Genomic DNA, 17,151 nt, shown 5'->3' with positions numbered 1-17,151 from the left:
AGCTACCAAACAAAGGGTCATTTAAAAGCCAAGCACAGCAGTTTTTAACTGAGTCAATTGATATGACTCATATGACTCACTAAAAATCTATTATGATTAAAATTACGCTGATTTGAACAAGTGCTGTAAAACACTGCTGTAGTTCATATGGTTCGTTGATATTAAATAAATATTTATGAAATTTAAGTCGTGGAGTTTCTATCTATTTGGGCTTTTCACTGTAGAAGTGTTTGGACAAAAGGTTTCCCTAGTAACCAACAACGACCTCGGCTGGGCCATAATGCTACGTGACGACCAATTAGGACGGAAAGATTTCTGGAGTCCAGAAAGAGGTTCATAAAAGAGGACAAGATGGACCACATCCATCAGCTTCCTTCAACTGTTCCATAATTGCCTGTAGTTGTAAAAAAGCAAACGGGCTTAGTTTTCAACATGAATTCGATCAAAAGGAAGCAGTTAATTAAAAAAAGACTTTAATTTATGTAGTAATTTACCGTAGCATCTTTATGACTCTTAACACACAGAGCCAAATAGTTTAGGTCAAGCTGTTAGTAATTAACAATAAAATTACAGATAAAAATAAATACATGCAACAATACAGACAATGAGAGCAGCTATAGAGGTAGAAAAACTTAAAAAAATGACAAATAAAAGCACAAACACTTGAAATTGTTGATTACAGAAAATCAATTATTAAATTTATCAACAGGAACTATTTTTTTTTAATGCATTTTCTCCCCATTTAGCGTTGTCAATTTGTCTTCCGCTGCTGGCGGATCCCTGATTGCACTTGAGGAGGGTATATTGCTGCTCACACCCCCTCCACTATTAGACACTCCTACCTAGTTGGTCCACCTTGTAGATGTAAAGTCAGAGACGATCGCTCATCTATTGCTGCTGTTTGAGTTGGTCATCTTCTAGACCTTCATCAGTGGTCACAGTACACTGCCCATGGGGTGCTGTTGGCTGGATAGTTTTGGTTGGTGGACTATTCTCAGTCCAGCAGCGCTGCTGAGTCTCATCCAGTGATACCAGCACAACACACACTAACACACCACCACCATGTCAATGTCACTGCAGTGCTGAGGATGATCCACCACCTAAATAATATCTGCTCTGTGGTGGTCTTGTGGGGGTCCTGACCATTGAAGAACAGCATGAAAGGGGGCTAACAAAGCATGTAGAGAAACTGATGGACTACAGTCAGTAATTGTAGAACTACAAAGTGCTTCTATATTGTAAGTGGAGCTGATAAAATGGCCAGAGAGTGTAGAAACAAGGAGGTGGTTTTAATGTTATGGTTGATCGGTGTATATTCACATGGTTTAGGAGTACCTCAGAAGACTGTTGTCACTTTACACAGCCCATCAGTGCAAAACAATAATAATAATATAAAAAGTTCTATAGTATCATAAGGACGTTATGGTATTTTTTTTAAAAATATGACAAAAAAGTGACGTGCCGCACGATAGCTTGCTAAACATCGAGACAATTTGTAAGCCCATAGAATTACCATAATCTTACCATTAGGGTCTCTGTACAACATTTTAACTTTAAAATTGCCTTAGTTTTTTTAAACTGCTTTAAATGGGACCATATTTCATTTGGGACACTAGATCCAATCATCCCATGCACAAAAATCAACTAAGATGCTCCCACACATCGGTTATGGTCCAAACCTGAACGTTCTTCATCATGTAAGTTAAGCTTTCAGCAGCGATTGACCGGGATTTGGTAATTTTTCGGGAACTGCTTCATCCATCCACCTCAGGTAAGAGGGATTTCCGTAATCGATCGGAAAAACGAGGATCTCTGGAATCTCGTACGGATGCAAAGTCCTACATGAACACACAGACGTAAACAAAGAAGGAATATTCAGTGATACATACAGTGTATCACAAAAGTGAGTACACCCCTCACATTTCTGCAGATATTTAAGTATATCTTTTCATGGGACAACACTGACAAAATGACACTTTGACACAATGAAAAGTAGTCTGTGTGCAGCTTATATAACAGTGTAAATTTATTCTTCCCTCAAAATAACTCAATATACAGCCATTAATGTCTAAACCACCGGCAACAAAAGTGAGTACACCCCTTAGTGAAAGTTCCTGAAGTGTCAATATTTTGTGTGGCCACCATTATTTCCCAGAACTGCCTTAACTCTCCTGGGCATGGAGTTTACCAGAGCTTCACAGGTTGCCACTGGAATGCTTTTCCACTCCTCCATGACGACATCACGGAGCTGGCAGATATTCGAGACTTTGCGCTCCTCCACCTTCCGCTTGATGATGCCCCAAAGATGTTCTATTGGGTTTAGGTCTGGAGACATGCTTGGCCAGTCCATCACCTTTACCCTCAGCCTCTTCAATAAAGCAGTGGTCGTCTTAGAGGTGTGTTTGGGGTCATTATCATGCTGGAACACTGCCCTGCGACCCAGTTTCCGGAGGGAGGGGATCATGCTCTGCTTCAGTATTTCACAGTACATATTGGAGTTCATGTGTCCCTCAATGAAATGTAACTCCCCAACACCTGCTGCACTCATGCAGCCACAGACCATGGCATTCCCACCACCATGCTTGACTGTAGGCATGACACACTTATCTTTGTACTCCTCACCTGATTGCCGCCACACATGCTTGAGACCATCTGAACCAAACAAATTAATCTTGGTCTCATCAGACCATAGGACATGGTTCCAGTAATCCATGTCCTTTGTTGACATGTCTTCAGCAAACTGTTTGCGGGCTTTCTTGTGTAGAGACTTCAGAAGAGGCTTCCTTCTGGGGTGACAGCCATGCAGACCAATTTGATGTAGTGTGCGGCGTATGGTCTGAGCACTGACAGGCTGACCCCCCACCTTTTCAATCTCTGCAGCAATGCTGACAGCACTCCTGCGCCTATCTTTCAAAGACAGCGGTTGGATGTGACGCTGAGCACGTGCACTCAGCTTCTTTGGACGACCAACGCGAGGTCTGTTCTGAGTGGACCCTGCTCTTTTAAAACGCTAGATGATCTTGGCCACTGTGCTGCAGCTCAGTTTCAGGGTGTTGGCAATCTTCTTGTAGCCTTGGCCATCTTCATGTAGCGCAACAATTCATCTTTTAAGATCCTCAGAGAGTTCTTTGCCATGAGGTGCCATGTTGGAACTTTCAGTGACCAGTATGAGAGAGTGTGAGAGCTGTACTACTAAATTGAACACACCTGCTCCCTATGCACACCTGAGACCTAGTAACACTAACAAATCACATGACATTTTGGAGGGAAAATGACAAGCAGTGCTCAATTTGGACATTTAGGGGTGTAGTCTCTTAGGGGTGTACTCACTTTTGTTGCCGGTGGTTTAGACATTAATGGCTGTATATTGAGTTATTTTGAGGGAAGAATAAATTTACACTGTTATATAAGCTGCACACAGACTACTTTTCATTGTGTCAAAGTGTCATTTTGTCAGTGTTGTCCCATGAAAAGATATACTTAAATATCTGCAGAAATGTGAGGGGTGTACTCACTTTTGTGATACACTGTACAAGCAATCTTGATCATTGACCACCAGTCTGCATCATCTAACAGATCCAGTTCTCTTAAGGAACGTCTATGTGCACTATTATTTAACCCCCAGCATTAGTCTTTGGTGGATGGAACATCCTTCTGCCTTGAGATCCTCTAATAAGCCGTTAAATTAACATTTATCTTTAATTTTTTTTTATTACTTAATACATGTATTCACTCATTCTTTGATTTGTATTAAGAAAATATACTTACTTCACCATGTCAGTGAGTCTCTGAATGTGAAGTGTTCTGGTTCTCACCAGCTAGGACAAAACACAAAGATGTTGGTTATACTTTGCAGTTCCACATAACCTTACCATAATAATAAAACCATAAAAAAGACTACAGGTACACTATATGGACAAAAGTATTGGGACACTCCCTCTAATTTTTTTATTAAAGTGTTTCAGCCACAATGACCGCTAACAGATTTTACAAAGAAAAAATGGGCTAAAGACACAGAGGTCACTCTACATTAACAGCATTTGTTTTTGAAATGGGATGTCCAACAAGCTCATGGTCAGGTGTCCAAACACTTGGCTTAATCATATATGGACAGCAATATATGTATGTCTGATGTTGGAACAAGAAGGGGCCTTCCATAAACTGTTGCTGCATCTGATTGGCCATAACATTAAAACCACCTCCTTGTTTCTACACTTACTGTCCATTTTATCAGCTCCACTTACCATATAGAAGCACTTTGTAGTTCTACAATTACTGTTTCTCTGCATGCTTTGTTACCCCCCTTTCATGCTGTTCTTCAATGGTCAGGACCCCCACAGGACCACTACAGAGCAGGTATTATTTAGGTGGTGGATCATTCTCAGCATTGCAGTGACACTGTGTGTTAGTGTGTGTTGTGCTGGTATGAGTGGATCAGACACAGCAGTGCTGCTGGAGTTTTAAAATACCGTGTCCACTCACTGTCCACTCTATTGGACACTCCTACCTACTTGGTCTACCTTGTAGATGTAAAGTCAGAGCCGATCGCTCATCTATTGCTGCTGTTTGAAATGGTCATCTTCTAGACCTTCATCAGTGGTCACAGGACACTGCCCACGGGGCGCTGTTGGCTGGATATTTTTGGTTGGTGGACTATTCTAAGTCCAGCAGTGACAGTGAGGTGTTTGAAAACTCCAGCAGCATTGCTGCGTCTTATCCGCTCATACCAGCACAACACACACTAACACACCACCACCATGTCAGTGTCACTGCAGTGCTGAGAATGATCCACCACATATAAAATACCTGCTCTGTGATGGTCCTGACCATTGAGGAACAGCATGAAAGGGGGCTAGCAAAGTATGTAGAGAAGCAGATGGACTACAGTCAGTAATTGTAGAACTACAAAGTGCTCCTATGTGATAAGTGGAGCTGATAACATGTACAGTGAGTGTAGAAACAAGGAGGTGGTTTTAATGTTATGGCTGATCGGTGTATATTTGATATATTATACTTGTTAGCAATTGTTGTGGCTGAAACACATGAACTGTCCATATTGTGTACTCGAAGTCTACATACCAAGAGTACTTCTGACGAATCTTGAATTTCTTCTTTCCAGTAAAACCTAAAGAACAAAAACACTATAATTATCGTATCTGTTTACAAATACAAACGGCACAAACTGTACTACTGAAATTACAAACCTTAAGAACAGGTCAAAAAGATAATGTGCTCTGAAATTTTTTACAATGATGGCCAAAAATATTGGCACCCCTGCGCTGCTTAGAAAAAGTGCAGTTTTTCATCTCCAAGAAAACAATGTTTGTTTCTTTTGTTTTCATTGGAAGAAGTAGTCAAGAGGCTTTATTGTCATTTTAGCAACACACAAGTATGCACTGTAAGGAGACAACAGTCGACTGTCAGTGGAATTATAACAAAGTGGAAGCGATATGGAATGACAGGCCATGTAAAATGACAGGGCGGGGTCGGCGGACGCTGAGGCGCATAGTGCGCAGAGGTCGCCAACTTTCTGCAGAGTCAATCGCTACAGACCTCCAAACTTCATGTGGCCTTCAGATTAGCTCAAGAACAGTGTGTAGAGAGCTTCATGGAATGGGTTTCCATGGCTGAGCAGCTGCAGCCAAGCCTTACATCACCAAGCGCAATGCAAAGCGTCGGATGCAGTGGTGTAAAAGCACGCCGCAACTGGACTCATGCTTCTCTGTCTGGCAATCCGATGGACGAGTCTGGGTTTAGTTAGTTAGTTAGTTATTTAGTTAGGTAGGTAGGTAGGTAGGTAGGTAGGTGCTTTATTTATCCCGAAGGAAATTATTGAAATTATTGGTTTGGCGGTTGGCAGGAGAACGGTACTTGTCTGACTGCATTGTGCCAAGTGTAAAGTTTGGTGGAGGGGGGATTATGGTCTGGGGTTGTTTTGTCAGGAGTTGGGCTCGGCCCTTTTAGTTCCAGTGAAAGGAACTCTTAATGCTTCAGCATACCAAGAGATTTTGGACAATTTCATGCTCCCAACTTTGGGGATGGCCCCTTCCTGTTCCAACATGACTGCACACCAGTGCACAAAGCAAGGTCCATAAAGACATGGATGAGCCAGTTTGGTGTGGAAGAACTTGACTGGCCTGCACAGTCCTGACCTCAACCTGATAGAACACCTTTGGGATGAATTAGAGCGGAGACTGTGAGCCAGGCCTTCTCATCCAACATCAGTGTCTGACCTCACAAATGTGCTTCTGGAGGAATGGTCAAAAATTCCCATAAACACACTCCTAAACCTTGTGGAAAGCCTTCCCAGAAGAGTTGTAGCTATTATAGATGCAAAGGGTGCGTCGACATCATATCAAACCCTATGGATTAAGAATGGGACGTCACTCAAGTTCATATGCGTGTGAAGGCATCCTCTCTACTTAGGCAGCTGCCTATGTAGGCAGTAAGACAGCAAGGCAGCTCACTAGGCACCCCATGACACATTACAGACAACTGATCATGAAAAAGAAAGAGAACTTGACCAATTCCAGGGCGGCACAGTGGCTCGGTGGGTAGCACTGTCGCGTCACAGCAAGAAGGTCCTGGGTTCGATTCCCAAGGGGAGCGGATCGGGTCCTTTCTGTGTGGAGTTTGCATGTTCTCCCTGTGTCTATGTGGGTTTCCTCCCACAGTCCAAAGACGTGCAAGTGAAGTGAATTAAATGTGTGTGTGTGTGTTAAGGTGTGACCTTGGTGCCAGGACCCCCCCGCAACCCTGATTAGGATAAGTGACCAGTTTCAAAACCTTAGAGTTACCGTCCCTGGTCACCCATCAGTACAGATACCAAAACCTTAGAGTTACCGTCCCTCGTCACCCATCAGTACAGTTACCAAAACCTTAGTTACCGTTCCTTGTATCTACCATCCCTGGTCACCCATCAGTACAGATATCTTAGAGTTACCGTCCCTGGTCACCCATCAGTACAGATACCAAAACCTTAGAGTTACCGTCCCTGGTCACCCATCAGTACAGATACCAAAACCTTAGAGTTACCGTCCCTTGTATCTACCATCCCTGGTCACCCATCAGTACAGATACCAAAACCTTAGAGTTACCGTCCCTCGTCACCCATCAGTATAGTTACCAAAACCTTAGTTACCGTCCCTTGTATCTACCATCCCTGGTCACCCATCAGTACAGATACCAAAACCTTAGAGTTACCGTCCCTCGTCACCCATCAGTATAGTTACCAAAACCTTAGTTACCGTCCCTTGTATCTACCATCCCTGGTCACCCATCAGTACAGATACCAAAACCTTAGAGTTACCGTCCCTCGTCACCCATCAGTATAGTTACCAAAACCTTAGTTACCGTCCCTTGTATCTACCATCCCTGGTCACCCATCAGTACAGGTACCAAAACCTTAGAGTTACCGTCCCTCGTCACCCATCAGTATAGTTACCAAAACCTTAGTTACCGTCCCTTGTATCTACCATCCCTGGTCACCCATCAGTACAGATACCAAAACCTTAGAGTTACCGTCCCTCGTCACCCATTAGTACAGTTACCAAAACCTTAGTTACCATCCCTTGTATCTACCATCCCTGGTCACCCATCAGTACAGATACCAAAACCTTAGAGTTACCGTCCCTCGTCACCCATCAGTATAGTTACCAAAACCTTAGTTACCATCCCTTGTATCTACCATCCCTCGTCACCCATTAGTACAGTTACCAAAACCTTAGAGTTACCGTCCCTTGTCACCCATCAGTACAGATACCAAAACCTTATAGTTACCATCCCTCGTCACCCATTAGTACAGTTACCAAAACCTTAGTTACCATCCCTTGTATCTACCATCCCTGGTCACCCATCAGTACAGATACCAAAACCTTAGAGTTACCATCCCTGGTCACCCATCAGTACAGATACCAAAACCTTAGAGTTACCGTCCCTCGTCACCCATTAGTACAGTTACCAAAACCTTAGTTACCGTCCCTTGTATCTACCATCCCTGGTCACCCATCAGTACAGGTACCAAAACCTTAGAGTTACCGTCCCTCGTCACCCATCAGTATAGTTACCAAAACCTTAGTTACCGTCCCTTGTATCTACCATCCCTGGTCACCCATCAGTACAGATACCAAAACCTTAGAGTTACCGTCCCTCGTCACCCATTAGTACAGTTACCAAAACCTTAGTTACCATCCCTTGTATCTACCATCCCTGGTCACCCATCAGTACAGATACCAAAACCTTAGAGTTACCGTCCCTCGTCACCCATCAGTATAGTTACCAAAACCTTAGTTACCATCCCTTGTATCTACCATCCCTCGTCACCCATTAGTACAGTTACCAAAACCTTAGAGTTACCGTCCCTGGTCACCCATCAGTACAGATACCAAAACCTTAGAGTTACCGTCCCTCGTCACCCATTAGTACAGTTACCAAAACCTTAGTTACCATCCCTTGTATCTACCATCCCTCGTCACCCATTAGTACAGTTACCAAAACCTTAGTTACCGTCCCTTGTATCTACCATCCCTGGTCACCCATCAGTACAGATACCAAAACCTTAGAGTTACCGTCCCTCGTCACCCATTAGTACAGTTACCAAAACCTTAGTTACCATCCCTTGTATCTACCATCCCTGGTCACCCATCAGTACAGATACCAAAACCTTAGAGTTACCATCCCTGGTCACCCATCAGTACAGATACCAAAACCTTAGAGTTACCGTCCCTCGTCACCCATTAGTACAGTTACCAAAACCTTAGTTACCGTCCCTTGTATCTACCATCCCTGGTCACCCATCAGTACAGATACCAAAACCTTAGAGTTACCGTCCCTCATCACCCATTAGTACAGTTACCAAAACCTTAGTTACCGTCCCTTGTATCTACCATCCCTGGTCACCCATCAGTACAGATACCAAAACCTTAGAGTTACCGTCCCTCGTCACCCATTAGTACAGTTACCAAAACCTTAGTTACCGTCCCTTGTATCTACCATCCCTGGTCACCCATCAGTACAGATACCAAAACCTTAGAGTTACCGTCCCTCGTCACCCATTAGTACAGTTACCAAAACCTTAGTTACCGTCCCTTGTATCTACCATCCCTGGTCACCCATCAGTACAGATACCAAAACCTTAGAGTTACCGTCCCTCGTCACCCATTAGTACAGTTACCAAAACCTTAGTTACCATCCCTTGTATCTACCATCCCTGGTCACCCATCAGTACAGATACCAAAACCTTAGAGTTACCATCCCTCGTCACCCATTAGTACAGTTACCAAAACCTTAGTTACCGTCCCTTGTATCTACCATCCCTGGTCACCCATCAGTACAGATACCAAAACCTTAGAGTTACCGTCCCTCGTCACCCATTAGTACAGTTACCAAAACCTTAGTTACCATCCCTTGTATCTACCATCCCTGGTCACCCATCAGTACAGATACCAAAACCTTAGAGTTACCATCCCTGGTCACCCATCAGTACAGATACCAAAACCTTAGAGTTACCGTCCCTCGTCACCCATTACTACAGTTACCAAAACCTTAGTTACCGTCCCTTGTATCTACCATCCCTGGTCACCCATCAGTACAGATACCAAAACCTTAGAGTTACCGTCCCTCATCACCCATTAGTACAGTTACCAAAACCTTAGTTACCGTCCCTTGTATCTACCATCCCTGGTCACCCATCAGTACAGATACCAAAACCTTAGAGTTACCGTCCCTCGTCACCCATTAGTACAGTTACCAAAACCTTAGTTACCGTCCCTTGTATCTACTATCCCTGGTCACGCATCAGTACAGTTAACAAAACCTTAGAGTTACCGTCCCGTGCGTATAGAACAGATACACCAAATACTCTAATATGCTACCATACAATAAACAGAAAAGAACAGAACAGAAGCTAAAGTACGCTTTACGATGTGCAAACTGAATTCTAGCAGCAGGAGTAAACAGTACAGGATTAATGCTGAGCAGCTAATGTTTCCGGTGGAGCTTATTGGGATGAAAATTTCAGTTTAGATGGGTGATGGATAGTCAAACAGCCTGGAGAGATAAGCTGTTATTCAGTTTGGCAGTGCAGTTCCAGATGCTCTGGTATCTGGTATTTATTATAATTTATTATAATTATTATAAATTAAATTCTATTAGTAAAAATTACATAATAAAATAAATAAAATTGAATGTAAAAATATTAAAATCTAAAACAAAAATATATAATAAAAATAGAAAATAAATAAGATAAATATTAAATTATTATAATTGAAATTCCATTCAATTATTTGTTATTTAATAACAATGATATAAAAATTAATAATTATGTAATTACTAATGTATGAGTACAATTATTAATTTGAATTAATTATAAATTAAATTATATTAGTAAATATTACATAATAAAATAAAATAAATATTATAATATGAAAATATTAAAATCAAAAATAAAAATATAATATGAATAGAAAATAAATAAAATTAATATTTTAAATATAATTTAAATTACATTAAATTATTTGTTATTTTATTATAACAAATATTTTAAAAAATTATAATTGTAATTGCTAATGTATAAATAAAATTATTAATTTTAATTAATTATAAATTAAATTCTATTAATCAATATTACATAAAATAATATTAATTTATAATGTAAAAATATTAAAATCTAAAAAATATATATATAAAATAAATAAGATGAATATTAAAATATAATTTAAATTACATTTAATAATTTGTTGTTTAATTATATAAATTATTTTAGAAAAATAAAATAATAATTTTGTATAATTACTAATGTGGCAGAGCAGCATTTCACTGCCAGTTGTACTGTGTATGACTCTGAATGTGACTTTAATTGTGTGCTTACATGGTATAGATGAGGGGGGAAATGTTCACACGTGCTGCCATCCTTTTCTCCATGATGTATCTGTTTAGGAACGATAGATGTGAAGAACAAGAGTACACCTTTACTATTTAAAACTATTTACTTACTATTTGAAGCATAATGCACATGCAATATAGCCAAAATCCATACTGATAAAGAGGCCTGCTTCTATCAAATTAAACACATTTACGCTCAGTGAGACATTTTGGTTCTGTGCATTAGTGTATACCTGCCAATGTCTTTAGCAGTTCGCTCCGAGGGACAGTTAATCAGCATTAGAGAGTGATGTCCAGCAAGGTAGCTTCCTGTCAGGGATGAGTAGGCTCGAAGTGTCAAGGGTAATATTACTGGGTACAGCATCAAGGTCAGGATTATCGTCTAAAAAAACAACAAAACAGAAAGACACAGAATGGATATTAATTCTGTACAGTGGTACCTTGTAACTCAACGTCCCCTAAACTCAAAATCTGGAAACTCAACGCCCTTCAGCATTGGAGGGTTGTGAAGGATGAAACGATACAAAATTAAACCCATTAATTGACACTCTTTATTCAGTCTGAAACAAAGAACTAAACCAGACTAATCTGCTTGTCCCCCCACCAAGTGCTCACATGACTTTAATTAGCCTATGAATGGTAGCTTTAGTGATTAAAAAGGCCACTTTTAATCCCTGTCCCTTATTCACAATGGCAAAGACAAGTGAGCTGTCTGAGAGGACCAGAAATGCTATCATCACCAAGCACAGACAGTCTAAATGCCTAAATGGTACCGGATAATCTCTGAAGACCTTGGCATCCCAGCTTCAACAGATTTGTTTACCATGGAACAGTTAAGAACTGTCCAGGATGTGGTGGAAAGAGGAAAACTGATGACACAACCCTACAAGACTGTTAGCTAGAGACATTTAAAATTGAACTTACGTAGACAAACCACCATACTTCTAGACCTCAATGTTCTATTGACCAATAAAAACCATACAAAAGCTCTTTGGCAATGCATACCGGTGATATGTTCATAGACGACAAAATAAAGCCCATAAAGAAAAGTGCACCCTGCATACAGTAAAACATTAGTGGAGGATCCATAGTGTTGTGGGGCTGCTTTGCTGAATCGTGTTCCACCAATGGAACAATAAAATCAGAGCATCATTAGAGCACTTTAAAGAAAAATTTACTCACAAGTATAAAAAAACAATATTTGAGTCAAACAAAGTGGGTCCTACAGCAATCAGCTTTGCTATCAGCAGGCTGGGCGCCTACATGGACAGAAGATTGCTGGTTCAAGCCCCACAACTGCCAGGTTGCCACTGTTGGGCCCTTGAACAAGGTCCTTAATGCTCAATTGCTTAGACAATAAAATGTCACATTATTTAAAGTCGCCTGGAATAAAAGCGTCTGCTAAATGAAGAAAATATAAATATATTATACACTGATCAGCCATAACATTAAAACCACCTCCTTGTTTCTACACTCACTGTCCATTTTATCAGCTCCACTTACCATATAGGAGCACTTTGTAGCTCTACAATTACTGACTGTAGTCCATCTATTTTTCTGCATACTTTTTTAGCCTGCTTCCAGCCTGTTCTACAATGGTCAGGACCACTATTTAGGTGGTGGATCATTCTCAGCACTGCAGTGACACTGACACGGTGGTGGTGTGTTAGTGTGTGTTGTACTGGTATGAGTGGATCAGATACAGCAGCGCTGCTGGAGTTTTTAAATACCGTGTCCACTCACTGTCCACTCTATTAGACACTCCTACCTAGTCGGTCCACCTTGTAGATGTAAAGTCAGAGTCAAAGTCATCTATTGCTGCTGTTTGAGTTGGTCATACCAGCACAACACACACTAACGCACCACCACCATGTCAGTGTCACTGCAGTGCTGAGAATGATCCACCACCTAAATAATACCTGCTCTGTAGTGGTCCTGTGGGGGTCCTGACCATTGAAGAACAGCATGAAAGGGGGCTAACAAAGGACACAGAGAAACACATGGACTACAGTCAGTAAATGTAGAACTACAAAGTGCTTCTATATGGTAAGTGGAGCTAATGTGTTTAAAAGGGACATGAAAGCTACACTTTAGAGACTAATTAATGCAAATGCTAGCACATACTAGTTTGTCACTTCCTAAGAAGGCATACAAAAGTGACAAATAGGAACTCCAGGGCGAATCACTCCACCACACGGTTTTAATCCTTAGTTACACAGTAACACAATGTTAATGTATTGGAGTCACTTACCAGGAAAATGAGAAGTCTTCGTCTAGCACAGCAATGCAAGGTTAAGTCCTTGTGAATGCACAGGTTCAACCGGTACATCGCGTCTATTTTGCACGGCCTGTAGACTAAACTGCACGTATATTCCGGAACCCTCAGCGCATGAATCCAGTCTGATATCCTTAGTAGGGGTTTCTACATGATCGTAGTCACAGTCATGCAGGTTTAGCGGTTGCGGTTAAATCCGGCCTACGCACAAAGAGCAGCAACACTAACTGGCAGGACAGGTCTAACCACTACACACAGATGGCATAACGTAGTGCGAGCTCCGGCCGTGCTGATTGGATGCTGAACACATGGTTGAAGTGTGAACCTCAGAAGGCTCGGCTAACAGTTATCTTTTAGTGTAAAGCTCTAGGCTGTGTTGAATAACCTTCAGGATCATTTTACTGGTGTTTGATATGACGACATCAGATTGTACCATAAATTGCATCCTCCTGCTTGTTTCCTTTCTTTGGCATTGGGATATAAGTTGACCTCTTCCAAGCTGCCTTCATTGACAGCGTTCACTGTTGCCATAATTCGGTCCTTCTTCTAATTGGAACCTTCTTCTGTGCAGATCAACAAGTGTCCTGGCAATTGAAGGATCTTCTGAAGGATCATCCTTATCATATTGGAATGAGGTTGAACGCCGCTCAGGTGGCGCAGCGGTAAAACACGCTAGCTCACCGAACTCGTCAGTTCGAAACTCAGCTCTGCCATCTAGCAGGCTGAGCGCCTAAACGAACAACGATTGGCTGTTGTTTCTACAGGGTGGGAGCCGGAGCTGGGACCTCATAACTGATGCAAATACGACCTCTGCTGGCTGATTGATGGCGCCTGCACAGAGTCGAGGAATAATGTGTTGATCAGGGTGTGGCGCTCCGTACATGAACTCGCCTCATGCAGGTGAAAAGATGCAGTCGGCTACTGCACACACATTGACCCCTTTGTCTTTTTCTGAATCGATTCCTGGTTCTTCTGTGCAGATTAACAAGTGTTTTGCAACTGAAGGATATTCTGAAGTATAATCCTTGTCATAATACAGAAGAACAAGGCCGAAATGTATTCTTCAATGTCTTTACAGGTGTTATTGCAGAACTGGTTCTTGTCCTTTCTCACTAAGCCTTAAATAATATCTCCAGCTTATGCTGTCTATGCTGTATTATCTGACTACGATTAGTTGCTCAAACCTATTTTTGACCCAGTATCTCTGTATTGTTTGTTACTTTCCCCATTGTCCTTAGTTATGTGCTTTTGAGAAACGCCTTCTTATTCTCTGAACGTTCTGTAATTCCTTTCACTTTCACTCACACACATTTCATGGTCTCTCGTGTACCAGTATTTTCTTTAACGAACACATGCTTTCTTTAAAAATAAGTGGGCCATAATAGTCCTTGGTTACATTCATTTATGTCACCAAGCGCTGAAATACTCTACACTTTGATGACCCTTATAGGTTCCAGCCATAGCTTCTTTGATTCTCTGTCCATTATGTCCAGCATGTCTGATGCTTGCTTTGAATACAGGTGGTATGTTCTTCAGGTCATAATTTGGGAGCCTAATATTTAAGTGTTTTTTTTTAGCTTTAATCAGAGCACAATATAAGTTAAAACTACTACACAATACAAACTGCTACACTTGAATAATGATAATAAGTCAAATACAATAGATATGAGAATGTTTACCAAATATATGTTATGCTATAATAATAATAATATTCTTCTTCTATAAGTATGGAAACACTGTAGCCTAGTGGTTGCCGGTGGTTTAAGCCCCAGGTTACCACTGTTGGGCCCTTAAGCAAGGACCTTAACCCTCAATTGCTGGAATTGTATACTGTCACAGTACTGTAAGTCGCCTGGAATAATAGTGTCTGCTAAATGCCAAAAATGTATATGTAAAATAGTCAAGGGGCCTAAATACTTTTTGAATTAAGCTCAAATTAGCTGTCAAGTTTAAGACACTTTAAGAAGACACATAACCCTGACAAAGCTGGAAAGTAGCTTTGTTTTGTTTTAGCAGCACCGTGTGGGTTTTAAAATGCATTAAGCACTTCGGGTGCTATTGCTCCTTATCACCCGTAGGTGGGAGTGTCTCATTGCATCAGAAAAAGCTTGGTCATTGGTGAGTAGAATTGTTATGGACTTTATTTAAAATCCTTCCGCCCCCGCTGGTCTGTTAAATTATCTCTTATGTGAGAGGTTGGGGACCGCTGCATTAGAGGTCAAGTAACAGTGGTAGCCTAGTGGGTAGAGCATTGGGCTATTAATTGTGAAGTTGAGAGTTTGAATCCCAGCTCTGCCATGCAGCCACTGTTGGACCCTTGGGCGAGGCCTTTAACCCTCTCGGCTCCAGGGGCACCGCACAATGGCTGATACTCCAGCTACTAATAATGATGTTGGACATGGCTTATGTTTCCACAGTTATTGACAGGGCAGTGGTAGCTCAGTGGTTAACATACTAGACTAGAACCCAGATAGCTGATGATTCAAGCCCCACCACTTCCAAGTCGCCACTGTTGGGCACCTGAGCAAGGCCACTTACCCCTTACTCAATTGCAATACCAGTGTTATGTTTAAAGATGACGAAATAAAGCCTATAAAGAAAGGTGCACCCTGCATACAGTAAAACATTAGTGGAGGATCCATAGTGTTGTGGGGCTGCTTTGCTGGATCGTGTTAAAGTAACATCCACATGGATGGCAGGACCCGTTTCCCAACAGAACATTGCCCAAAGCATCACACTGCCTCTGCCGGCTTGCCTTTGTGCAATTAGTGGAGGATGCATAGTGTTGTGGGGCTGCTTCGCTGGATCGTGTTCCACCAATGAAACAAAAAAAAAATAATCAGAAGATTATCAGGAAGTGAAATGTCTCCCAAGTGTAAGAACACAAGATTTAAGTAAAAAAAAAAAGAGAAAATTAAATGATGCTTAAAAAAGTAGACGATCGATGTTGAATCATCCCTCTCTCCTCGAGACGTGTAGTGCACTTGAGCCAAAGGGCACAAAGCAGAAATAATCCACTAGAAAGTAATCAGAATTTAAAGATGCGCTACAGGAGGTTTCTTTTATGCTTCTTTCAGACAGCAATGACACTCCAGACTTAAAATCCAGACTTAAGGTCTATAAAACAGAATAAGGAGTCGTTCTGATATAATACTAGTGCACAGGCTATTGCCAATAAACCCAGTGCGCTCCACAGAACTGAGAAATCGTTTCGGGTTGCAGATTACGAACGCTCAGGGGTCTAAACCGGCCATAAAGTTGTTACTTCGGCTTTTACTAACTCCAGTGTTCCTGGATTGTGTAGTGTGAGTGAAGTCACAATGATACTGGCATATTAGAAACCTAATCTGGTGAACCCAGGACCTTCTTGCTGTGAGGCGACGGTGCTACCCACCGGGCCACCGTGCCGCCCCCAGCCCACAATTTGAATTTTATGGACCTCAATTATTTGTTTTGATTTAGACTTGAAAATCCACACCCTTATCATCTCATTAACTGGAAGAACCTGCGTTTTAAAGAAGACCTGAGCCAAGAGTTTATATTTTTTCCAGCCTGTGAACAATTAATCAATGTTTTAATAACAGTAGTAGTAGTGCAAATGTGTTATACAGTTTGCTGATGTACACTATATTGCCAAAAGTATTCACTCACCCATCCAAATCATTGAATTCAGGTGTTCCAATCACTTCCATGGCCACAGGTGTGTAAAACCAAGCACCTAGGCATGCAGACTGCTTCTACAAACATTTGTGAAAGAATGGGTCGCTCTCAGGAGCTCAGTGAATTCCAGCGTGGTACCGTGATAGGATGCCACCTGTGAAACAAGTCTAGTCGTGAAATTTCCTCGCTACGAAATATTCCACACTCGACTGTCAGTGGTATTATAACAAACTGTAAGCGATATGGAATGATAGGCCACGTAAAATGACAGAGCGGGGTCGGCGGATGCTGAGGTTTCATAGTGCGCAGAGGTCGGCAACTTTCTGCAGAGTCAA

At 41.5% G+C, this 17,151-nt stretch overlaps 1 protein-coding gene across 3 annotated transcripts in view; it reads right to left on the bottom strand.

Annotated features, from left to right (window-relative positions):
• The window catches only part of zgc:63972 (protein CutA homolog), a 71,266-nt gene that overhangs the window by 29,029 nt on the left and 25,086 nt on the right, over nt 1–17,151 (bottom strand). The window contains exons 1-6 of one of the 3 annotated variants that reach the window (XM_062988777.1): nt 13,133–13,226; nt 11,115–11,263; nt 10,868–10,927; nt 5,080–5,125; nt 3,769–3,818; nt 548–1,838 (exon numbers count right to left, since the gene is read on the bottom strand). In XM_062988777.1, coding sequence (XP_062844847.1) covers nt 1,703–1,838; nt 3,769–3,818; nt 5,080–5,125; nt 10,868–10,927; nt 11,115–11,263; nt 13,133–13,210 — 519 coding nt within the window. In that variant the 5' untranslated portion in view covers nt 13,211–13,226 and the 3' untranslated portion in view covers nt 548–1,702. Of the gene's footprint in view, nt 1–547; nt 1,839–3,768; nt 3,819–5,079; nt 5,126–10,867; nt 10,928–11,114; nt 11,264–13,132; nt 13,227–17,151 lie in introns of those variants that run through there. The other 2 variants (XM_062988776.1, XM_062988778.1) reach the window with 2 other exon arrangements.

The sequence above is a fragment of the Trichomycterus rosablanca genome, chromosome 26 (genome assembly GCF_030014385.1).
Source record: "Trichomycterus rosablanca isolate fTriRos1 chromosome 26, fTriRos1.hap1, whole genome shotgun sequence".
In the NCBI taxonomy this organism is placed as follows: Eukaryota; Metazoa; Chordata; class Actinopteri; order Siluriformes; family Trichomycteridae; genus Trichomycterus; species Trichomycterus rosablanca.
The sequence above is the reverse complement of the archived record's forward strand: the minus strand, read 5'-3'. Positions and strand labels throughout refer to the sequence as shown.